Raw genomic sequence first — 26,879 nt, forward strand, 5'->3', positions numbered from 1 at the left:
ACAGACTCAGGTCCTAACTAGTTCAAATGGTTTTGGAATTTTACCTTGTTTTTCTTCTAATTAATCATTAGGCTTGAAGACTATTTACAAGGTTTCTGCCAGTCATACTAATGCAGAGGTTGCCTGATTTGGGTGATGAAAGCCTGAAAATTGACAAGGATAGTCCCTAGAAAGTAAACTGGTCTTTTGCTTCATTTGTCTTGTACATTAATGGGGACAAGAAAGGATTGCAACTACCGACTCCAAAGCAGGAGTTATTACAAGCAACTGTAATGTTTACACAAAACTGTGTTCAAAGGAAGGAGTGGAAACCCACAACAGGAGTAAAATTGGAGGTGGAGCTGATGGAGTCTACACAGATTTTTTATGTAAGCTTTGCTGGTAGATTCAAGTAATGAATGCTGAAGAGTCACTGTTCTATTTCTCCTAAGACAGCAGAAAGAAAAGCATTCAGGATGGCTTTTCAAGTGTCTTTCCATGAAATATGCTGTGCACAAATTATCGGAAGACACACCTACTAAACTTCATTTAGACCCTGCAGTCAGACTTGACAAAGTGCATCTGTTTAAATAGCCTTCATATAATTAAATGTCTTAACTATTCTGATAATGTCCATTATTATTCCCTCTTGTTACCACTAACAGCATTTAAATATAAAGGAGCACTCAAAAGGTAAGATGTCTGAAAAAGACCAATATAAATATAAGCACAATATAAATAAGTATGAGATGAGTACTAAACTACTAAGTTCTTTGAAAAAGTCTTACAATTAATCCAATTCAGTTAGATAACGCAGTCAGATCTTTTTGATAACTTCCACAGTTGTATCCATATTAGAAAATGAATTAATAGCCTTAGAATTGGGCAAAAATGAACACATTTGTTGGACTCCTGCAGAGATATATGTGTATGTGTGTGTCTTCTTAGGCAAACACACCACATGCATTTCTCCTGTGCATTCATATTCTCAACAGTGCCACACATACTTGCATTGACAGCAGCTGAAGTAGGCTGCTGAATATGATTTCCTATCAGCCATTAAACATCCATAGATCTGTCCATAACATCTCCCTAGCATGTTGGAAATGTTAACATTGCACACATTCTAATTATAAAGACTTATTTATTTGGTGTTGGTTTGATTATCTTAGGCATTTGAACTGGATACATCTCTGAGCAAACAGTACTATTTTAAATTTACAACCAAAATTACTTGGCTCTTAGAAACCATATTTTAATATTATGTTTACACAATAGGTCCCAAACTAACACTAAACTGCACTCAGGAAACACTAGCTATTGAGGTATGCATCTGATATCCTGAGCATACAGAAACATTTCATCTGTAAGATCAGAACAGGTCCCAAAGATTACAAACCAGTTCTCTTTAGCTTCCAGAAAGCTGATCTGAAAAAGATTGAGCATTCCTTTTGATCTCTGACCCACAGAACAACACGTGAGGGAACAGTTCAGTAAACTCTTTACAGTGCCAGACCAAGGCTCCTCTTCCTGAAGCAGCAGCAGTCATTGCTGATTATCTTAATGGCATAATTAGCTTACTTGGTGCACATATAATAAGACTATTCAGGAAACCAATACTTGTTTCATGTAAGTGCTATAAGTATGAATAAAACAGTGCTACCTTGCACTACATTCTTACAGTATTGTTCTTACAAACTCTATTTAAAGAAGATGTACTTTGTTCTCAGATACAGAGCTGGTTTTTATGCAACCTTCTGCACTTTAAATTAAAGATCAATTTTTGCACCGTAAAATGAAAAGAGTAGAGATTTCAGCAAAACAGTGACACAAATAAGTGACATAAAGCTGTAGTGTATTATCTTTGTGCCATTTGCACTTGTTTGTGGTATAAAAAAATGAGTCCTGTAGAAGAATACCAGTATCAAGTAGCTGGGACTAACCTTGCCTGTCCCTCCCTCCTCATGACGGGCCTGTAAGTGGCAGGGCTAGGGAAAAATGCAAAAGACATTCAACAGAAAACACAGACAGACACACGTGGAATAGAGCCACATGGAAGATTAGTTGCCTAGGTCTCCAGGGTAAACAAAAGCTCTTAGGTTATTATTATCCTGATTTTCCTACAGACATCAGTAATATAACAGACTGGACATTTTTTTATGGATATAAAAAGGATTTTGTCATTAAATAATTTTAAAAGTAAAAAAATGATTGTTCTGTATCCTTGAGCAATTCTAATGTTGTACCTACAACAACAAACAAGATCATCAGGAAAAGATACTTTGTGGCCTCAGCACAATTTTCCTCAAGATTTCCATTCCTAAGTAACACATAAATGGGAATAACCTCTACATACTTTGTCATGCTAACGTATATTTTATTGGATATGGAAAAAACAGCAGAGAATATACTTGAGAAAACATAATATGGTTTGGAAATCAGATTGCCCAGTAAGGAATTCCTGCCTCTAGAGTTATTATCATTTTCCCTATTCAGAGAGAAGGAAATAATAAAGCAATTCCACAACCAAGCACAGAAACATTTCTCTATTTCATCTAATTTGGCCCGGGGAAGGCCAAGGCTGCAGCTTTACCAGCCAGACCGCAGGCAGGCAGAGGTGAAACTGGTCTCCCTTACCTCAGAGCCGGCCCTGGGGGTGTAAGGCGGATGGCCCTGGGCACTGAGGGGCTGCAGGAAGTCAGCAAGTTGTGCCACGGACACACTTCCCACCTCTTTGAAGGGCACTCAGAAGCTCAGCAGCTCTTCCCTCCACGAGCAGGAGGATCGAGGCTGGGTTCCCCTCAGGGCAACCTGAGGCACCGCACGCCAGAGACTGTGCTCCTCAGAGAATGGCTGCGCAGTACCAGGTGAAACCTGCGTTCACTGGTAGGCGTGAGGGGACCTGAGGGGCATGGGGCTGAGTGCTCCTCCAGAGCTTCTCCACAGCTTTCATCCCCACGGACTGAGGTATGGGGAAAAAAGTTCAGGTTGTGTCTGAGGGGGAGGAGGATATATATGGGGAGAGCTGCATGATGAACAGCTGTGCGGAGAGGGCTTGGATGTGGGCCTGGAGCAAGAGGATGAGCTGCTGCTGTGAGGAATTCAGACGTGCACCCTGTACTCATGTACTGTGCTAAACAGATTTACGCTAGAGCTAGTTAGGAGGAAATAATTCCAGCAGATTGTTATGTGGAATGAAAGCTTGCTGAAGGGAGTGGGTGGGAGGAGGGCAAACAGAGGCAGCGTCGTGAGACTAAATGCCTATTTGTGCAAATGTGTGCAAAATAGACTGTGTTGTTGCTTTCCCAATACTGAGAGTAGCTACTAAAATCACTGCCGTCAGAAATATCGTTTTATTTTTTTGTTTCTTGTATCAAGCAAAGAATAGAGACTGAGTAAATACCAGCTGTTAAACAAAACAGAAACCCACTTTAACTTCTTACCTCATCTGCACCTTGATTTCCACTTGCTAGTCTCCTTCCAATCCTTTATACTCCTTCCTTTATACTCCTTCTTCTAAAAGACACAGCTCACTGAAGTACTGGTGATTTCTCCCTTGGATGTAATTGACCAGAGGAATACCTATACCCTGCCATGATCTATTCAGTCTGTGTCTGTCTGTTCATATGCAAAGTACCAATAACTCCATAATTACCTAATGTCCTAAGAGAATGCAATGCAATAAAAATCCAAATCACATTTAATATTTGGCATTTGATGTAAATTTGTGTGTATATAATTATCTTGAAAATGATGAGGTATATTCAAGTTAAAATTACATTATTTTTAGCTGCTGGGGAAAGAGCTAGTCCATTATTTTCCATTCCTGTTCTAGTTCCTTACAATCTCTATGCACCGCAGTTAGGCTTTTGTGATAAATAGCTCTGCAGAGAGTAAAAGCTTGCTCATTTTCTTTGATTTCATCAGCAATCACCTCACAGTTATTCAGGCTGCAGGTGCAGAAACACGGAGCTGGTTCCCCTTGAGCTGCGTGGGTGTGAAAGCGGCGGAGCTGCGCTCAATGCAGTGCTGTGATACATGGCTTTCGTGACTTGGGTCAGTGCTCACTGCAGGATCTCTGCCTTCACAGCCCATAACGGTCCTGATGCTTCTGTGCTCTCTGCAGTTTAATATGCATGTGTTTGTGTAACTACCGATTTTTTGCTTCATTTGCATTACCAGAAATCTCAATTACTTTGGGTAATTGAAAGTGATTGGTTTTGGTGTCCTGGCAACTTAGTGTGGTTTTAGAACACATTTTACGGTCATTTTTATTTTGGAAAACTAATGACAGATCTTGCAAATGTGTGAGCTGTTGTGGGTTTGAGATAATGGAGCTGAAATCTATGTCAGAAGAAGGCTGGCAGCTATTCCAACCTATATTTCAGTTTCTGTGTTAGGCTTAGATTAATTTGAATCAATTTCAATGTATGTTGCCATTTTTTGCTTCACAAATAGGTTCTAACTTACAAAACAGTATTTTTTTTCCTTAAAAAGAAGTTAAACATACTTGGAATATCAGAATTTAGGAAACAGTCAAGTAGAAAACCAAATATTTTTTAAGTGTTTTGGGTATTAATAGTCAGACTTGAATCTCATTTTAACTTTAACAAATAGTGTGAATGTTCCAGGACTGACTCATACTTTGTATGCCTGCCAAGAATGACGTGAGTAAATACATCTCAAAGCCAACTCTTTTTCAGTAGACTATTGTTTACTGGAATTTGATATATTATAGCAGCATTTGTCACAACTCTTCAGATAAGGTTCAGTCAAAAGTCTAGCTGTATTTTTTTTTTTTTCAGACTTTCTTCACACTGTCTCATTCAGGCTTGCTTACAAACTGGAACACTTGACTTGAATTAAAATAGTGCCACAAAATTTCAGGAGGAGGTGCTTATTATAGAGTTCCACTTAAAGAGTATATGTTTTTTTCATTTTCAGCCTTAGTAGTGCTGAGGTTTCAAAGCTTTGAATGACAATAAAGATTGGCAATAATTTCACTTCATATTTAAGATTCAGAATATAATTCAAGAGCACTTGTGCTACCACTCCTGGATGTACTTGGTTTCCAGGAGCTAATGCTGGGATGGGCTGTAAAGTGAGGTCTGGGTAAGAAGCTAGGCTACTCTGTCACAGAGGCTTTGGGGAAAAAATGAATGAAGTTGTGGATTTTATGTTCCATTCATTACATGTAATTAAAAACAAAGCAATACATCTCAAAGCTTTTAATTTTAGAAGAAAGATGATTTCCTAAAGACTTTAGTTACAACTTCAGTATTCTTAGCACATTGTAAGTTGCAAAATGCTTTGGAATTTTTTATGTAAATTATTAGTGCAATATCACAGCAAGCATTTGTTAACAAAGTGAAACCTAGTCCCTTATAATTTCAGTTCAGGACTAAAAAATTTTTAAGTGTGTCATTTGTAAACAGGCAATGTTTTTATTTTAAGCAATCGTGAAATGTAGAAAATTTGGCAGCAGAATTCCAAAATGTGAAAACAGAATATATATACTTCTTGTAAAATTCCCTTGGTATTTTTTTCATAAGAGAATGAGACGGTAAATCCTACTGAACACTGCAAACCATGATGTCAGTTTCTGATTCCCACAGTTACTACAGCAGGTTTTCAGATCTCTGGGCACCAGACAAGGAGCTCTTCTTTGAATCTCAAAAGAGAGAGATTTACAGCAGAGATGTGCCTTGAAGCTGGAACATTTATTCATGGATCAATGGGTGGCATTGCTTGAGAGAAGCTAGCAGCCTTGCAGTCTTATTCCTGTCAGTATGTTTTGATGTTAGACTGGAGGAGATTTGTCTAACACTTGAAAGGAGTCTTGGGATAGGGGGGGGAAAAAAAAAAAGAGAAGGGAGATCAAACAAAGGTCTAATTATGTATTGTTTAAATAGGAGCTTCCAGGGCACATATATCATATTTTTTTAAATATTAATCTTATAGCTGTTATTTCTCTCTGTAAGTGAAAAGATTATATTTCTATAAGTAAACAAACACATAATGGTCAACATGTGTCAAGGTGGAGAAGCCTGGTAGACAAGCTATTAATCTGATATTCATGTGTTCAAGAAAAAGGACAGTTTTACCATATGCTGGGAAATTTCAAAGGGATGCATTACATTGGCCCTGGTTATCCTGGTTAGATATGTAAGATATATATGATAGATATGTAAGTGGTGCTTTTTTTGTAGGGACAAAATTATCTGAATCTATTTTTTTTAATTGTGCTGGTATGGAAAGAGGAATAGGAACTCAGGTGTGAGCACTTTTATAAGAAAATAACCTACTTAGTGGGGTTTTACCACCATATATTGTTCCAGCATACAATCATGCTCTTAGCTGAAATTGGTACCTATCAGAAAAAAAATGTGCTTGTTTCAGAACACATGGCAGCAATCTTGCCATGATTTATTTGGGGTTTATTTTATTGGAGAAAGTGTATAATGTTAAGCTGGTCAGATTTTGTTTGATAATACATCTAAATAAGAGTTGTATAGGATTTAAATGCTGTTCAGAAAGTATTTCCAGATTTTGCAGTGGTAAAAAGCTTCCAGTTGTAAGGTAAGGTAATACTCTTTAAGGAATCTCCAACAACACTGCTGAGAGAAATAGCTCTTGCAAATAATTCATAAACGGTATACAGACTCTAAAACCAAACCAGGCAAATATAACACCTTAAAGTGCTATAAACTGTTGTTAACTTGTCTACTTCTGATCATTTTAGCCTGAACACTATGCTTTCTGAGAACAGTCTTGGCATCTTCTTTCAGTCTTTTTAAAAAATGCTCGTTTGTTTTTTTAGCAATCAGAAAGGATTCAGTGTAATGCGAATAAATGAGTAAAAAATAGTGCACATAAATACATCATAACTTCAGATAAATAGGCATCCAGCAATGAATGCCAACTGACCCACAACCAGTTGGTTCTGTTCCACTACTCAGTGTTTTGTTTCTAAGCTCATTCATTTTATTGCAAGGCTACAATAGAGAAAGCAGTGAAAACATTTTCACTATTACATTAATTATGAATCTACAGAAGGGAAATAATACTGCTGCCTTGATTTCTTTAATCCTGAAGTACAGTTTTCTACCAGTTAACATAAAGGAAAGCTTTGCTGTCTTCCAGTGGAAGTGTTTTTACATCTTCCCTTTGGAGTGATCTTCAGGTTTTATAATGAGAAAGGCATTACATTCCTCCATCACTACTCTTTGTCTCAACCCAAAGGAATGACAGCTAGTCAGGAGTAACATTCAAGTCTTGCTGGTGTAGAAGAATGTATGTGGTCTGTTATGTGGAATGAAAAATTAGCTTCAACATCTTGTGGTACCACGTTTCTCCTTCTTATTTATTGGCATGTGCCGTGTATATTTCTGCAGCAATGTCTAGTGGTACAAAAACCAGTATATTTGTTCCAGAGGTCCAGTGAGTGCTTAGAGACTCAACCAAATCTAGGGTTGGGAACCCAAAACTCTTTTTTTAATATTAAAGATCAAATGCATACAGTGATAAGCCTTTAGTTATTAGCATTATGTAAAACTTCCTAGATTTATAGAACAAGCAGTTAAGTCCAATCTATTTCTTCATAGTAGATTATCATCACCATTCTGGTTCAGAAATTAACCTGAGCAAAACTCATTCCCAAACAGCAAACAAAATGTATTCCAGCTGATTTATTTCGGGAGTGGGGAAGAGAGGAAAAATCTGCAGTGTATTGAAGTGAAGCATAATTTACCTGAATGTAACAGTATAGTTCGTGCTGCTTGATACACAGAGCAACAGTCCCAGATGACAAACCAGTTTTAAAACATTAACTGATAGAAGCAGCTTTGTCAAGTAGAACTATAAATGACAGATGCTGACCTATATATTTTCTGAAAGATCTCTAAAACTTGCTCCCAGTTAGTGGATGGTGGTAATGCCTTAATGGCTTTGTGATTCTAAGAGTTATTCATGCTCCAGTTTTTTCCTCTGTGCTCATGCCAGCAGTGTGGTACTAGCATTCTCTGAAGGCGTTTTGAACAACAAAATTTATATAAATATAGGTGTGTTTCAAGCAGAGCTCTGTTACAGGACCTTAAATAGGAGGGAGTTTGTAATCCTTACATCATTTTTTTGGTTTCTCAGTGGATTTAAACAAAGTCATCTCAAAATTTAAATTCATTTTTCATGGATTATGGTATTTTCTCTATAAATATATTAAAGTAACAAGGGCAAGGGCTGAGCCTTGAGTAGTTATGCAATTGTTCTATTTGCTATATTTACAGAGATAATTACAGAGAATCAAAAATTAAAAGTAACTTTCCCCTAATCTCTCTTTTTAATTTTTCTTTACTTTTAGCTTTTTATTTGGCAGCATTCTCAAGTTATGTTGAATTCTATGATCTGATAGAGATGCAAATGTAGATTTTCAAGAACATTTCAGTTACATTTTGGCTCGAATCAGAAAGGCTACATCCTGTATGTTACTTATTTCTCCTGCATGCTGATATTTCATTCAGTATTTTTTTCAGAGTATAGATTGTATTTGTCTGGGCTGAATGGAAGACTGTGTATTTATTACAACTGGAAATAATCATAGGTTTCTTTTAGCATAACAATATTAATTTCAGCCATTAGTCAATGTCTGCTCCAAATCTGGATCCTTCAACAGTTTTCATTTTAGATGCTGGGATAGATGCTAAATCTATAAATATGTCTTTGAGTTGCAAGTCAACTTCTCTACTAGACCTCTTTGTTTGCTAAAGAAAATTGTAAGATATAAGATTTATTTTTGGACATTGTTATCTTTGGGCTGATGGGAATTCTAGTCAGATATAATAAATGGATTTAGGAATAGCTCTTTACAAGACTAATGGAAAGCTATGAGTGAAAATAACAGAACAGTATAGGGAAGTTTGCCATATTTTAAAAAAAAGAAACACAGGGGTCCTGTGTAATTGATTTTTCATGGCTGCATTAAATACCATTTTGGTTCTGAATTACTGCCTGATTGCATGGCCAGCAGACATCTGCAGACAATTTTGGCAAATTCTACTGACATTTATGTCCCACATCTGAGGAATTCTGCTGGACATTAGTATTAATGCACAAGCTGTAAAGCATTATACTTTGGAGAATTGTGTGATAATGTTTATGCAACATTTTCCTCCAAAATAAGGAGCACTATGTATAATTTACCAAGTGCCTCATTATATATTATATTACTCTTTTCTGTGCTTATTCAGACATGGAACTGAGCCTTGATTTGTTTTGAACACAGTAAACTCTTTCATGTTCCTGCTGAGCTACTGACTATTTATTTTCATCTTAAAAAAAAAAAAAAAAAAAAAAGACCTGAAGTTAGCTTTAAGGATGTGGCTATGAGTATTCAGATGAAGAGCACAGTGAGATGGTTTTAGATCTCCCTGTTAACAGGAAAATGTATTCAGGAAGTGTCAATAATGAGCTTGCTAATAATGTAACAGGAAGCTGATGATGTACTCACTTCTATTAAAAGTTTAAATGTAATTTCTGAAATCCTGTTTAATTATGAAAAATGACATGCTAATGATAAAATTTTCCTAACAGATCTGCTGGAGAAAAGTTAGATTTAATAGAAGTGAAGACTTGACCTTGCTCAGGTGCAGACTTTTGCCTCCATTATACAGTTCTGCCTGATCTCATTTTTTTGAGAGGATAAATTCAGACAGCTCCTCTCCAAGGGAGTGAAAAGTGTGGTCACTAGTGATCACTGGAACTGCCTTGGTGTTACTGTTCAGCTAGTAAGATGCTTAAACTTTGACCAGAATATTTGAAGACTTGGGGATTCAAGCCCTAAACTTGTATATTAGAGAAATTTTCATTTTTAAGTTTGTTTAAGAACAAAGCTACTTTAGATGCCAAAAAAGCTGCCTTGTAAAGTAGTTCCAGAGTCATTTTTTAAGTAATGTTTTAAAAATAAATAAATAATACCTATTTAATTTCCAGAGTACTACATTATATAATATGACTATAAGAATAGTGCTGTTTAATTCTGGGACAATGGCAAATTCATTTTGTTGACTGTAGATACTAAGATGAGCTCATAAAGGTGAGACCTATCCTACATTTTCTCTAAGCAAATGCATATAGCTCTTGTGATCTTTAAAAGAAGAAAAGGGTTATGTCATACTAAGTCTTTATTCACTAGAATTTTCTCTTTTGGTCATTGTAATGCAGAAATAATACATAATTTATTCTTCTTTATGGTATTTTGTATGTCTGAAGCAGTTTTGCAACTTCGAAAATGCTTTTTCAATATATAAAATTTCACATATTTATGTGAAATATCCATAATATGTGCTACTATGGAAATATCTGTTCCATAATTTTTGAGGTTTGAAATGGAAAATTGTTCATGATCACTAAGTTTTAGTTGTATATCCATCATCTAGTAGCATCTTAAGCAAGAAACTAGCTTTGATAAATGTGTAAGATCATCCAATAATCCAGATCTCCTAAGCTTCCAATTCTCTGTCTGAAAACAATTCTCTGTTGCTTTGTACTTCAGTGACAGCATAACATACTCATTAACTCATCACTGCTAAGTGTGGGTGTGTAAGGTCTGTTCTTTTGATTGGATATTATAGCTTTGATGTTATGGAACCTCAGTGTTTGTAGAGAAGGTATTTTAAATAACAGCTGATCTTTCTTCCATTGAAAATGTAAGTTTTCAAACCAGAGTGACTACTGATTTAATTAGAATTAGAGACTTTGTCTTACCCTGCCTGGGCTATATATCTCTTGCATCAGAATGCCCTTTTAAGCTCAATAACCTATACAGCATCCAATTCTGTGTAGAGGCATTTTGCATGGTTGGTTTAGGTAATTCAGATGTTTGGTTTGGTAGGAGGAGATTGGGGAAGCAATGTCACTCTCACTGTAAGCAAAGATCAGGTTCATGACCACTCAAGGAAGCTGAACATCTACAAAACTTTGGGCCCGCTGAGATGCGTCCCAGAGTCCTGAGGGCATTTTAGCTGATTTAGCCACCAAGCTATTTCAAGCCACTCTCAGTGATATTTGAAAAGTTGTGCCAATCGGGTGAAGTCCCTGGCAACATCACACCCATTTTTAAAAGGATGATCCAGGAAACTACCGACCTGTCAGTCTCACCTCTGTGCCAGGAAAAATCATGGAACAGATCCTCGTAGAAGCTATGCCGAGGCACATGGATGACAAGGAGGTGATATGGGAGTACCAGCATGGCTTCACCAAGGGCAAATTCTGCTTAACCAACCTAGTGGTCTTTTATCATGGTGTCACTGCATCAATGTACAAAGGAAGAGCCACCGATGTCATCCATCTTGACTTCAGTAAGGCCTTTGACACGTTACCCCACAACATCCTTCTCTCCAAATTGGAAATATATGCATTTGATGGGTGGACTATTTGATGGATGAAGAACTGGCTGCAGGATTGAGTCTAGAGAATGGTGGTCAATGACTCAGCGGCTGGATGGAGATCAGTGATGAGCAGTGTCTCACAGGGGTCAGTGCTGGGACCAATAATCTTTACTGTCATCCTCAGTGATGCTGACAACGTGCATCCTCTGCAAGACTGCTGATGACACCAAGCTGTGGGGTGCAGCAAACACACCAGAGGGACAGGATGCCATCCAGAAAGACCTAAACAAGCTTGAGCAATGGGCCCAGGTGAACCTCATGAGGATCACCAAATCCAAATACATGGTCTTGCACCTGGGTCGAGGCAACCCTCACTACCAAGACAAGTTGGGGGATAAAAGGACTGAGTGCAGCCCCCAGGGTACTGGTGGATGGAAAGCTGGACATGAGCCAGCAATGTGCCCTTGCAGCACAGAAAGCCAACCATAGCCTGGTTGCATCAAAAGAACTGTGATCAGCAGGGTGAGGGAGGAGATTCTGCCTCTCTGCTCTATGCTGGTGAGGCCTCACCTGGAGTATTGCATCCAGTTGTGGAGTCCTCAGCACAGAAGAGACACAGACCTGTTGGAGCACATCCAGAGGAGGGTCATAAAAATGATCCAAGGGATGGAACATCTCTCCTATGAGGACAGGCTGAGAGAGCTGGGGCTGCTGAGCCTGGAGAAGGGAAGGCTCCAACGTGACCTGATAAGCAGCCTTTCAATATCTAAAGAGGAGATACAAGAAAGAAGGGGACAGACTCTTGCAGGGTGTGTAGTGATAGAAAAAGGGGAAATGGCTTCAAGCTCAAAGATGGTAGATTTAGGTTGCATATAAGGAAAAAGTCTGTTACAGTGAGGGTGGTGAGGCACTGGAACAGGCTGCCCAGTGATGTGGTTGATGTCCCTCCCTTCAAGGCGAGGCTGGATCAGGCCTTGGGTTATCCTGATTTAGCTGTGCATGTCCCTGTTCACTGCAGGGAAGTTGGACTAGATGACCTTTAAAGGTCCCTTCCAACTCTAAGGATTCTATGATTCTGTGATTCTTTGAATGTTCCTTGCAGTGAAAGGCACTGGCTGTGGGAGTCTTCGGGTTTGTGGCACAGTTATTGAAAGCAGAGGAGTCAGTACATTGTGGCTGAAATACGAAACTCTTGGCTACTGCCCTTTTCTGATATTTGTCACTATTATTTTAGATCACATGACAAAAGTTCCAGCTATGTAGTTATAACACCATATATAACTAGTCCTAGTGACCGGTACTCCATGAAACCTGAATTTCTACCCACTACTAGCTACTTGAGGAAAAAACTTAGAAATCTAATCTACTTCAGAAGAGAAAACTGTCACTCATTATTCACTTTTATTTTCTCTTTTTTGGGGGAAGGAGGGGTAGGGTGTTTTTTTAATAACTAGTTCATTACCTCAGAACATAACAATTAATTATATGAAAGGAAAAACAATGGCATAAAGATAATAAAATTACAAGGAGGAAGAATGAGTCTGTAAGATGGTAATAGAAAGCATAGAAAAATCTTTATAGGCCATATGTCCACATTTAGAATTGCATAATTACGAAAAGGCAGATGGTTTCCTGTTCTCCACTGCTTGTTTTAGCACAGCTTATTCTTAATACTTTTTTTTTTTAATTTTAAATTTTATTTTACTTATGACATAATGGGGAATTTTACTGATAATTATATTTCAGGTGGAGATAATGTTATTGATGATTTAATTAGGCAGCTTAGCAAATGATTTTATCGTGTACAAAACTTTAATCACTCATGTTTTCACACAATATTAACAGATATTATGCAGTTAAATGGAATAATTAGTCCCATAATTCAAAACTATAACCTTACCAGTTTAACAGAATTCTTTGTTTCAGTATCAAAAGTATGGTTAAATTCAATTTTTGTTGCATACAATATTCAGTGCAATGCACCAACTTTTAGCATGTACATGAATGAATCTCTGCTGGAGAGTAAATCATTATTTTACTGCTCAGTTTTTCATATGATTAGATTAATTTAACTTAGGTCAGATTAATTAAATTCAGATTAATCCAGTCCAATATCTCCCTGATTGTGCTGTTAACAAGTATAGGTAGGGTTTGTGAGTTGAAACACTGAAATTCTGTGCCAAAAATTCCTCCCCCTCCTCCTTTTCTTTCTGCAGGGTTGGTTTTAAGCTAAATGTCATTAAGCCTCTTGAAAACATGACCCCATGCACAGTCTTACAAGCTCAACAAATGGGTAACAAATCCTGCAAGGAGGGCTGGGACCCTTCTGAGTGGTTCCTCTGATGAGGAGTAGAAAAGGAAGCTGCATAGACTCTCACATTGGAGGAGATATAATGTGAATGATAACACTAGTTTTAAAAAACAAACAGTTAAATAAAACTTTTTTTTTTTTTCTGTGTTTAAGTTTTGGGATTATGAATAGCTCTGCACAACTTGATCTGCTATAGACTTGTTAATATTGGGGCAAATTGATAGAATAGCATAAACTATCAGAAACGCGAGATAACTGACGCAAATAATAAAATGCCTAACAACTTTTTTAAATCCTAGATTTCCTGCATGGATAGTTTAGTATGGTCTGTGCTTCTCGCAGAAATTTTTGAAGGAGAGAATTTGCTTTGATCTCATACCACTGTAACGTTTGCTTCTTTATCCAGTGACGTGAATTGCCTTGCATAGTTCTGCTTGTCAGCTTGATTTCTGCAGAATACCTGCGGCCTTAATTAGAGCAAAGTCAACACATTTTAAGAACTCTGAATTCTGTAAAATCTTGTGCTTCATCAGCAGATGAAAATTCATGCCACAGTCTGCTTTTGAAAATCAAGCTGCAATCCGAGCTTGATAGGAAATTCTCTGTGGAAGTGTCATGGACCTGCATCGCAAATACTGGATTTACAGTGATCTGTTCCTGATTAAAAAAGGAAAAGAAAATAACAACAAAAACCATCAAGAAAAACCAAAAAAACAGTTTTCCACATTCTGGATTCTTGAAACAATTGTTTGTCCTTTTAGAGACAGGGAAATGTATTTAACTGTGCAAAAAAAAATATTCCTAGGTTATGAGATTAAATCCAAGTTGTATTGGAAAGCAATGGTGAAAGTATTATTACTTGTAATACTAAGAGAATCTTAACCCCCTCCACATACACACTTTATCACTATGATGATTTATAATAAATCATTCTTATTTTTATTTTCACTTTTTCCCCTTTGTCATTTTTATCTCCAAAAGCAAATCGCAGTATTACAGTATACAGAGTGGAAACTGGAGAGTTCTGTTTCTTTATATAACCACATAAAACTTGTTGAAATCACATCTCTGTGGACACTAAAAACCCATGGTCTGCTTGTACATGAACAACATAAACACATTGGTCAGAGTCCAAATACTTATTCTGATACCTGGAAATTATCTGAACTGGTGATGAGAAATATGGTGGAGTATTTTGGACCTTTCATGTTCCCCTTTTCAAGGCAGGGATCTGCTTTTTGACATTCAGTTTTCCCGTGGGGGTTACCTGGCTGCGTTACCATGATGTGTTTTGCACAGTTCAGAGCTTACCACCCAAGGCAAGAGTTTATTTACTTGGAATAGCACTGTTGAAAGTGTAGTCTGGAATCAACAAAGATTGCCTCTTAAGTCAGGGAAGAAAAAGGAAAGGTTCTTGACTGAGCAAGGTAGTGTTCATAAAAATAAAATCAAAAACCCACAGAACCTGTAGACTGCTAGTGAGAGTACAGCTGCTGCTTGGCTCTTACACACTTGAGATAACCTCCACATTCTGTTTTTTTTCTCTTCTCTCGCTATTTTCTGAGTTTTTTTCAAGATTTTCTGTTACTGACTTCTTCATAAATATATGCAGGGAGAAAAACTGATAACTACACATTATTTTAAAATAGTAATGATTTTGATAAATAATAAATTATGATCAACAAATTAGGAAAAATGCAGCTGATGGAACAAGTATGGTAAAGGAATTCTGAGATGCCTGGTATGCTACATAAAATCTTATTCCCATTTGCAAAGCACTGTACATAGGAACTTATTTTACTACAGAAGAATTTTCCTGAAAGATATCTTTGAAAACACTGGCAAATGGAACAGCCATCATTTCTCTGGGGGTCCCTGTTCTTCTATTTATTAATGGGTTTTCTGTGGTCTGCTGTTTTTTTCCTTTTTTCAAAGAACCTAACATCCATCTTTTGACTGGCTTTAACTCTCAACTAGTCATTTTATGCAAAGTTAGACTCCTTCAGTTCCTGATATTTCCTTTCTTTGTACTGGTACCTATAAATTGAAGACTGTGTCACTTCAGTCTTTTGATCAGTTAAATAAAGTGAAGCAATTATCTCACGATGTTCTTCTGACTTCTGTATCTTTTTTTATTTCCTGACTGATTTTTTAATGCCCCAATGTAACGAATATCAACTTCAGATGTAATATTTAAGTGCCACTTTACTGGTGGTACATCTGGAGGTAAAATCACTTCTCTATTTCCATCAGCACATTCTTATGTTTTATCTAAGGATCACATTATAGCTTTCACCATACTATTGTATCCTAGGGCTCATATTAAGTTACTGGACCATCTCAAGTCTTTTTCAGAGTATTTGCCTGATGCGTGCCCCCATTCTGCAAGCGTGCCCTACAGTCTACATTCACAAATGTGTCAAATGTATTTGGCTGTTTAAAAAAAGCACTTCTTTGGATGGGTCAAACTTGTTATGTGATCTAGATTGTGCTGCATATTGCCCTAACTTCATCACTGTTTATCATTTTACTGATCTTTCTGTAATCTGTCCATCTTACTTGCAGTGCTCTTATATTTAATACCAGGTGAGATTTGTAATGAAGAAAGGAATTAAATGGTGATAATTGAATGTCAAAAATGAACCACCTGACCATGGATGGAAATAATGATATATAAAAACTGAGCTCAAAAGAAGTGATGGGAAAAAAAGAAATAGATAAGATTTTAATGATAAAAGAAAGGAATTAAATGGAGTTCAAGAATGGCTTGCAAGGTGCAAGGGCATGCAAGGGATAAATACAGGATGTTGGAACTGAATAGGAGAGACAGAAAGAACTCCAATGTCTTTTAGGTAGCTAAAAGATCAAAAATGTAAGAAAAATAACTGAGTTTAGACATACTTTGGCCTGCTTCTCTCTTAAAGATTAATTCCAGCATCACCTTAGTGATACTGAACAGTCTTCAGCGGTCAGAGATTGGAGATTTTAAAATGTTTTTGTTTTTCAATGATGTGTGCTATTTCCATGTAAGTTCTGTGAGATACTTCCTATCCCCACATAGGAGGAAGACTCTTGGTAACAGCAGCCTCAGCAACACAGTGGTTCAGGAGCACAGAGTCACCAGGCCTAGCGTTACTATTTTGGTAATTGAATATATATACAGCATAGATTCAAAGTGTTTAGTGTATGATCCACTTTTATCTGTATTCTGTCACTTGAATCCTTTTTTTTCTTTTTTTTTCTGGATATAGTTTCATTTTAAAAGCAATAAGAAAAAATCTTCCCTCACTCTTGCTAACAGATTGATTATTTTCTCTTTGTGACTGAATTAGAAAGCTCTCTGCATTGTTGGTAAGATGCAATCATGGTTAGACAAGATCATTTCCTAGAGGTGAAGCTTTTGCATAATGTCTCAATGGCATTATTACCAACAGGAATCCCCTGGCTTTCCTTCGGAAGTTAATTAGAGTCTGTGCAGAGAATGAGTCAGACTGAATAGTGTGGCTTAAAGCGTGTGTTGATTACAGGACTGAAATCATACTAATGGCTTCTCTTAGTCTGCTGGTAAAAGCAATTACTGGTTGGTATTTTTACAATAAATACAATGCTGTGAGATGTGATTTTAAGAAATACTTTGCCTAATATAATATAATGAAAACAAAACATACAAGGAAATATTTGTCTTCCCACTCTTTCATATTTTTAGCTACCCATCCTTTGCAGACAATGGCATCAGAACATGAAACTGGGAGATGCTTTTTGTGAAGGTTGAAAAATCTATTCACTTGTGAAGGGGTGGACAGGCTTTCCAATATTATAGGTCACAAAAATTCATTCAAAGATACTTGTAAAACAGAAGGATATGACATTTGGAGAAATACCCACGGGAAGTTGTGTCGTCTCTTTCTGAGGCAAGCATTGCATTTTGATTCACATATTTTGACTCTCACAAAAAAAAAGAGCACATTCAGGGATAAAGTGAACCATGAAAGAAAAGAAGGATTTTGGCAATTTCCTTTCTTTCAGTCTGAGAAAACCCCAGAGAAAGCCTTTGTAGACTCCTGGGTAGCTTTGACTTGCAGAAGTTATCAGTAAGAGATTGTCATGGAAAGCCGAATACAGAAGACTTTGTAGCTTTGATCACAGAATGCAGGGTATGCTAAAGGAAGATGAAGATAATCTTCCTATGAAGATTTTGCTCACATTAATAATACTTTGAATAATGGTGTGATGGCTTCAGGCTTCTTAGAGATGGTATCAGAGGATTTATTATTCTACTGATACCTGTATATTTCACTTTCTACTGCATGGAGACTCTCTTTCAATTTGTCAGTTCCTTCCTTCTACATATCAGCTATCATTTGTGGTTCAATAAGGTTATATTTATATCTATTAGTATAGAATCAGAATTTATTTTATGGAAAGGGAGGAATTTAAAGGAAGGGGGGCATTTAACATTACAATACCATAAATTTGCACATTACTCATTTGTTTTGATAATAGCAGTTGCTTGGCAATTTGCATATTAAGTTAAGTGAAGGTATTTTTATGCAGACTTTAGTCCATTATGGCTGCATCAAGATGTTATCCCCAGCTCAGCCACTATAAGTGCTGAATTTGGACTAAACCGAAGACAAATAGTATTCCTTCTTTCCCAAAGAACTTAATACTTGATTTAACCAGTACTAAAGGAAAACTAAGATTTAACCTTCTTGTTATTAAAAACAGAAATACCTGACACAGGACTAGCATCACCAGTTGTGACCATTACCTCTCCGTAGCAGAGCTCTGCAGGTGCTCATAAACTTTAATTGCTCTGACATGCTTCATCTGGGGGGTTTCCATCTTCCCAGTGCTCAAGAGCCCTGCAGCAGTTCAGTTCCAGGCCTACAGTTCCTCCTTAACTGTAAGCAGTGTCTTTGCTAGGCTCCCTGAGTGGCTCTCAGACTAGCAGTAGAGGCAGGTGATCTTCTGGATGGGCTCACTTAGGATGATGCACAGTGGGTTTTGTCTCCAAGTCTTGGCCCCGCTTCCTCTTGTTCTTGACTGGCCTGCTAGCTCCTGTTTCATGGCTTGCCTTGTTGGTGGCTGCTGAAGGGCCCTGCTGCCAGCACCTATCCTGCCTACTGGGTTTGGCTGCTGGGCTCTGTGTCAGTCTGAGAGTGCAGCTGGGCCTTGGATCCCAGCTAACCTCATCCTGGGAAGGTAAAACATACACTGGTGTACAGAGCAGCAAGGAAGAAATTATAGTGCTCTAGAGCTGGTGTAGTGCTGGCTTAAAGGCTTGAAGAACCATTTCTCAGATGGGTAGTTTAAAGTCATCACAACATAGCAGAAAAGAAGTGAATACAACTGACAGCCATGTTTTTTTCCCAGTGCTGTGATTCATACAAGTGTCAGTCACGGAGGGAAAGGGCATTCTAGGTGCTTTCTCCTTTTTAGAACAGTTTTCTTTTTAACCAACACTTTAAGGATTATCCCAGTTGATGTCAGTGGCAGACCATTCCCTCTGAAGTTTCAATTTCCTTGCCCTTGCACTGCATGATGTTTCTAATGTCTAATCTTTCTCTTTGCTATAAGGGAAGAAGGATGTTAGGGAGGGGATTTCTTTAACCTTTTGTCCAAATGGCTTAAGTATCTGCTGGAGTTGTTCTGGAGTAATCCAGTGGGTTCTGCAGTCATCATGCATCCCGCTGCCTACCCCATCCTCTTCTGTTCCTCTTACTGTATGATGGAGAACCTTTTAACAGAATGTTTTCACAGTTGAGAAGAAAATTAGTGATACAGGGAAAGTGTGTATAATTTCTTCAGTTTACCTGTCTTCTTCCTTGGTTCTGTTTTTAGGATAAAAAATAGCAAAATAAGTTCAGCATTGATGTGGGATTTCTTGATTCAATTTCTTTCCCCCCATCTTCATGCTCAAACCTTGGAAGTATCTACTTAATGCTTGGCCAAGAAGGTTCCCAGCTTCTTTCTTCCCCTTACTTTTCCTTCGGTCTATTACTCTGATAGTGCATTCCCTGCTATCTGCTAATTCAGAAATTAAGCTGCATACCTTTATCTTGAAATTGCTTTAGAGTTGCAATAGTGCAGGCAGGTACAAAGTAATTGGTGAGTATACGTTACCCTGAATTAAGTGCTATGGCAGAAGATGACAGGTCACAGATGAGCTTTTATTAGATTTTCCTGCTGCAGGCATTTGATTTACTCATTTTTCACCTGTTAACAATAGAGTCGCATTTTGATAACAAGTTTAATTTATCTGCTAATTATTCATTTTAGTGCTTGGATATCTACATCCATTTAGGAAGCTTTGGCCTGTGCATGGCGCAGGAAAAATTGAAAAAACAGCATGATTGAGTTAAAGTGCAGTATTCATCACAACTATTTTACAAGTAATTGCCTAATTTGAGCATTATATGCTCCTCTGTTAAACTGTATTTTACATACCATCGTTTGTCTTCTGTCTACTGAGTTAAAAATGTAATGTAAAATAACTCATCACTAGAGGAGATCTGAGAGCTATTTTTTACAGGGAATGTGTCTGAAGTGTTGTCTGAAATGGCAGCAGATGATTTATGTAATAAATTGTTAGGTGACAAAAATTGTCACAAGCTGCTATTATACTAAAATAATTCTCAAAACAAAACCACCACATAACAAAACCTCAAATGTGAGTTCACTGATACATAACTTTTAATGAAAGCAGCCCTAGTATGAGAGGGATAGGAGATTGTAAACGAGATATAAATCTTTAATAGGGTTTCTGACATGATTGTGGTATACTGGAGAAATAAATTTTATTTCCTTGCTGGGCAAGATTAGTAGAAACTACAGCTAAAGCTAAGAGTTACAGGAATAAATATGATGCATTAGGTAGAATCAATACAGCTTTTATAAGGGGACTTTATAATGGCTCCTAAATATCAGAGTTTCTTGAGGGAGTTGGTGTGCAGGCAGATAGAGGCGTATTTGATCCAGTTGACTGTATTGCACGTAAATTTTCAGGAAGCTTCTGTCAAGAAGAATACTTGTTAAAAATAAGAAATGAAGGCTAGGTGTAAATAATGAAGGTTCAGAACTAAGGAAAGTAGAGTGATTGCTTGAAGTTTGGGCGACGCTGACATTTCAGAGTGGCCGCCACGAGAGAGGCAGAGGCTAGTGGCCTAAGGCAGATTTCTGAGTTTGTTGTGACAGGCAATTCTTCCCTTCTTAGCATACTAAGAATATTTTTATATTTTTTATCAAAGTTTAATGGCAGCTGAACGCTTTTAGTTTCCCTTCACTAGGAAAAGAGCCTAAGATTGATTCGTGAAAAGCAGTTACTGAAGTTTCACTTTTGTTTGTCATGTCTTTTACTGTTTGTAGGTGAAGTCTTAAACCTTATGTAGCACCTTAACTGTACTCCTTGAGGCATACGTGTTTGAAAATTTCCATGTGCAACTTGTCTTGTTTTTGAAAGGTGAAAAATACATACAGTGTTGGAAATTGTTGAGAGCACATGGACGAATTTATGCAGAAATGCATGTGCTGGTGTTGACAATAGTGACAACTTTTGTACAGTCACAGTGATTGTTCTGGGAACTAATTGGGCATTGGAAGCATTAAAAATGAAAACCTATTTGTTCTTGTACATCTTCTAAGATCTCCAATTCAGTTTGGTGTTAGCGGGTTGTTGCGTTTGGTAGGACATTGGTAGATTTCAGAAAAAACCTGAAAAAATGGATGTGTTGTGAAGTGCCTCTTTCCCATATCTGATGGGAGAATGTTTGTCATAAACATAATCATTGTTGTTGTCATAATTTTTTTTTCCATGTAATTATTAACATAAGTATGTGGCTACTTCCCCCAGTTCCTGTTCTTTCTGCTTTGAGATCTTAGTTGTTTGTTTCTTAAGCAAATGGTTTCATTGAGCACCTGCTTTCGTTAATGTGTTTGTGATGTTTGTCTTCTTATTTGTGCACAAAGTTTCACAGGTCTGGAGAAGTATATTAAAATTAACTACAGCACGAGGCCACAACAGATAGCTTTGTGTTAGATGATAAACATTGCAAGTTTGTTAGAAAAATTTGATAATTTGGCAATCTGATAAAATTGATAAATGTGACAGTGCTCAATTTTCATGTCACGTTACATTAATGCAGTGTAAAAATGCCTGGTTAACCCAGAATTTATGCTAGCAGCTTAGACTAGTAGTTGCATACATGCTAAATTCAGTGGCAGTGAATTGAATATTTCCTTAGGCACTTGCAACTCGACAAAGCAAAAGATAATTCTTATGAAAGCTTGTATGAGCAGAAAAGCTTGTACATAGTCAGAAAAGAGAACTGTCCCTATGGGATACCTCACTTGTTATATATAATTCTATTTTATTATTTTCTTGTGTATAGATCTGTCATAAGAAAAAACCTGTTATTAGAAACACATTCTGTAATCACATCCTCAAGAAAATGACAGCATCCTCAATACAGTCATGTAAATTTTGTGAAGACCTCCCTAGAAAATGAGAGAGTGCAAAATCCCAAAAGCAGGATGCAATGGGCAAAACATCCAGAAGCAATGTGTGTAATTTTTTCTGAGTGGTGCTGTGATAAAGTTTCTCTATTGATTTGGTTTTGAATTGAAAGATCTTATTTCTCAAGAAGAAAGTGATTTTGCAACATTTCAGAAAAATTAAGCAATGTGATTTTGCAGCATTCTGTTCTGTCAGTAGATGGGAGAGCACAATGCAGTTTTGCCTCTGGTTTGGCCACTCCAGATGCTGATACCAGTGAGGGAAAGTGGTGCTAGGAAAATTAACGCAATTTGAACACGTGGGCTTGCAAGCTCTGAGTTTCAAGAAAATCCAATGTGGCATTCCAGGCTTCCAAAATGGAAAGAGAAAATACAAAATAATGAAGAAAATGAACTTGTGGAGTGGACTGCAAGTCACTTTTTGTGACACAATCTAAGAACCATGGTTTTGCTTAGCAGTAATAAAACTTGTCCTTAAGGAAACTGACATATTTACAATTGATATGGAGAAGTTATCAGAGCAACTTTGAGAAAGCTCAGTATGAATAAGTAAAAATACTGAAAATATATCTTCCACTTCACTTGTGATTTATATTCCCCTTCCTCGTATCCCCAGCATTTTGCTGCGTGGAAGTCATCTCTCAGTCACTCAGGTTCTTCCCTGTTCTACTTTTTCTTTTTTCTCTAATTGATGACTTTCCACATAGTAGCAGTAATCTGTTAACAGTTCCCAGACTGCACGACCTTTTATATTACTGTATTTCATTCAATTTCTACTCAGTCATACCGCTCTTTTCAGACAATATTTCAGCCTTTATTGACACAGCCTTTTAAGTTCATTGTTAATCTGCTTCATGAGCACACTGACTGCTATGGCTAGGAAAATGGAAGTGAGCAGTTTTGATGAAGTTTGAAAGAAGCTGGTTTTAAAAAGGCAGAAGGGAAATTTGTGCAGGGAGAAGAGAAAATGCCACGAGACTTGGAAGATAACATGGTGTAGGAGCTATAAGGAGCTATAAATAGTTTGGAGGTGGATTCCCAGGGAGACTTGGTGTTTTGCAAGAGAGGGGAAGAAGAGTGCTTAAGATCAAAAAGGACACAGTAATTAAAGGATAATGAGTGAGTGATAGCTAGGCTCTATAAGCTGAAATTGGGAGATGCAGGTAAATGTGAGGGAGCTTTTAACCATTTCCTCCCATAAGTTGAAGGTATAGCAGAAAACCTGCAGCATACAAATACAGTTGGATTAAAATATTTAAGCAGTCCTTGCTCACATTTTTGCCGTTTGATGTCTAAGAGTGAACAGGGTAAAATCTTGTAACTCTTCTGACAGATGAATATGGAGTGAGTGTTCCTCCAGGTGAGGCATGATGCACTTCAACAATTACGTTTGGGCTTTCTCTTCCAGAGCAATCTAGTTAGCTCTAGTGATGAGTATAGCAATTTGGCAAATGAAAAAAATATCTTCACGAAACCCTCATGTATAAAGATGCATGGTTCAGAAGGAACTACTACTGAAGAAAAAGCTCATATCCATTTTGATTACTGAAACAAGATAGAACTAGAGATTGCTCACAATGCAGTCCATGTTGACTTCTTGAGATATTTTGAGAAAGATTTACTTGAGACAGTTGTGCTTTCTTCCGTAATTTCTCAAAGATTTTTTTGCTGCAGTTGGAAGTTGACTCTTCTTCTGACCCATTTAGTGATCAGATTGAAACCATGAAGGGATAAAGAGTCCTGCAGATTTACTGCAGTAAGAGAACTGGTGGCAGAAGAGTTAGGAGAACAATTTGGGTTAAAAAAGTCGAAAATCAGATCAAGAAAATGTTATGCTCAGTACAATTAAATACAAGATAAATGTAGAATGGAATTTGTTAATTAAGTTTTATTACTTTGTTAATAAATCTTTTGATGGGGATGAATTTTGACATGACAAAGCATGCTGATCTTTGGGGAGAGAGAAGAAGAATGCTGGAAATTTGCAGAGTGGAATTAAAGTTGCTTAGAAGGGAATAGGTGGACTGCAAAAAGCATCAGATGGCAAAATGTAAGATGTTTGCATCATTACCATGCTCTCAGCAGCCACTCAGCTGCACATTACTAGGAACAGTGATAGAAAATTGCCAGTTAGGAAACAAGAGCCAGAGCTGACCCTACAGGATGAGGATAAAATAAACAGAAGGTGAGCCTAAAAGAAGTACTGAGAAAAACAAATGGGAGTACAGATAACTAAAATAAGAAAGGACTGTTAGAACAGCATTTGCAAAATGAACAAGAGAGATGTGGGAAAACAAGTAGAGTTAAAGAGCAAGCGACAGAATGTGTGAATACATAATACATACTTGAATTTTCTGGCATGAGAAATGTGATAAAGATGTGGTAGACCAAGTGGATGTAATTTTCCATGCCTCATTTATAACACTTGGATTTATTTTGATTATCAACACTTGTGACCTGAAATGCGTTAGAGAAAAATGCAGTTTGAGCACTGCTCATTGCAGATTTTTGCAAATCTTAAAGAAAAGAAAGGAAAAGTGTATGTTACAAATATTCTTTGCTTTCTGAGACAATAGGTGCTTCACTTCTCTTCTGGTTAGAGAAGATTCTAATTTTTCCCTCTTAATTAGGCCCTTGCATGAGAACTGTGAAGAGGCACAGTGCCTATTTCTAGCTCTCCCACTGCTCTTCAGTGTGATTTCATGAAAATTGCTTTACGTCTGTTTGGTTCAGTTTTTTAAACTGTGAAGTAGGGAATTTACAATGAGCTGTGAGTTTTGCTAACATAAGCTTTGCTACATAAAAATAATGCATTATTATCATTAATACATATATGTGTTAACATTTTAAGTTTATACATCTGTGCTTTTTGAGAGTTTATATGCTAAGAAGCCAGAAGGGACCCTGGAGTATCTCTGGAAAGGAAGTTGTATGTTGGCTGATGCAGGTTCCCCACCAGCTGAAGCTGATCTGACACTGTGCTGTCACAGATAGCAGTGGTCTTGTCATTATCTTGGCAGCGTGTTGCCCTGTAAGAGAGTTCAAAAAATATATCCACCAGCTGTTAGAACCCACTTGCACAGCTTCATAATTGTGTGTGCAGATGCAGGAGAGGGGAGCAATATGTGGGAAGGGCTGGAACCACAGAGGAAAGTGCTGTAAGTGTGGAAGTGCCTTCCAGTTCAGAAACCTGTTTGTGTTTTTGTTATTGTTCCCTTTGAGATAAATTGAACTCTCCTATTTCTTTTTGTCTGCTGGACAGGCTTCAAAGGAGAGAGCTGTCATTTCTGCTAGGTTTTAAAGATTAACAAAAGACCTATCCGCTATCAATGCTTCTGCCTGTCACTGACTTATCAGAAGAGTTTTGTCAGAACTATCTTCCAGAAATTATGAAATTTTGGGAATACTTTGATTAATAATAGCTTTGAATAGAAACAGTTTTTCAAGAAGCTACGTATTTAGGTTGCTGGGTGTTCACTGTAAGCTTCAGCATGAGAGACTGTCAATGGTTAATGGGCTGATTTGGCCCGGTTCCGTGACTTGTGGGGCAGAGTGGGTCTGTGGGTCCACACCTCTGGAAAGGGGAAAATAAAGGGAAAGGGAGATGGGCCTCAAAAATATCAGCAATGATCTGAGGAGAAACAAATGAATTTACTAAATAAGATACTGAAATGCAAGATAACACACTACAATACAATATAATACAATACAATTAGAATTGGAGCTAATAAATCAAATACAATGAGAGAGTACCCAAAAGCCAATGGCCTTACCTTGCTGAGGTGAGTTGTGCGCTCAAGACGAGCAGAAGGGAGGAGAGCCTGGTCCTGTGACCTTGCCAGGGGCTTTATCTATCTCCTCTCTGAACACAAAGCCCTCTGGGGTATGTAGTTCTTCTCTTCTGGGACAGGTGCCCGAAACTGCAGCATTAACTCTTTAACTCCCAGTGCACTACATGATGTTGTGATGTGGAACACCAATAGCCCAAAATCATAAATCCATGACAGAGATGAGATCATTAATAAGGGGTGAGCTTTGAATTCTGGCCTGCCCATCTTGGTTCATCTTCATGTGTTTTTTAATTAAATTTTAAGATTCTCTTCAAAATAAATTTACATACTCTTGAACAGAATTGTTCGTCGTTCTGAAAAACCTCTCCAAGGCATGTTTGGGTCTTTCTAAGCAATAGAAATTGGACATTTAGAGTTGCTTTGGAACATTCATCTGGCCACAGAAGCCAGCATTGATTCTCCCTAACTCAAGCAAACTCAGGGAACAGAAGGCACCACCTCCCTGCTCTCATCTCTGCTTTTATTCTTTAAGAGTGGAATTCCCTTTCCCCATTTGGCATAGCTGAGTGGTTTCACAGATCCTTCTCTGACACTGAGACAAATTCATCTTCCTCAAGTATGAGAGAAGTTCCATTTACTGTCCTTTTTCCTTCATAAGCAATGGCTAAATTCAGCTTTTTGGGTTAAAAAATGAATAGTGCAAGAACATGGCATATGGCTGCTTGCCTAAGAAACTGGCTTGTTTACTGAAAGAAATTGCAATGTGTTGGCATTCCCTGTAATTCAGCTTAACTGGGAGCCTGCCAGAATCAAATCAAAATGTGTTTGCAGTATATCCAAAATATAGCCAAAGTGCCAAGTCTGTAGTAGCAAGTACAACAACCTGTTTCAGAGCAAAACATG

At 37.5% G+C, this 26,879-nt stretch overlaps 1 protein-coding gene across 1 annotated transcript in view; it reads left to right on the forward strand.

Moving 5' to 3' along the window:
* The first annotated feature begins 2,646 nt into the window (after positions 1-2,646).
* The window catches only part of LOC116229677 (connector enhancer of kinase suppressor of ras 2-like), a 147,791-nt gene continuing 123,558 nt past the window's right edge, over positions 2,647-26,879 (forward strand). Inside the window, exon 1 of the mRNA XM_090150579.1 lies at positions 2,647-2,846. Coding sequence (XP_090006705.1) covers positions 2,647-2,846 — 200 coding nt within the window. The remainder of the gene's footprint in view (positions 2,847-26,879) is intronic.

Source organism: Phasianus colchicus, chromosome 14, assembly GCF_987193195.1.
Source record: "Phasianus colchicus chromosome 14, bPhaCol1.hap1.1, whole genome shotgun sequence".
NCBI lineage: Eukaryota > Metazoa > Chordata > Aves > Galliformes > Phasianidae > Phasianus > Phasianus colchicus.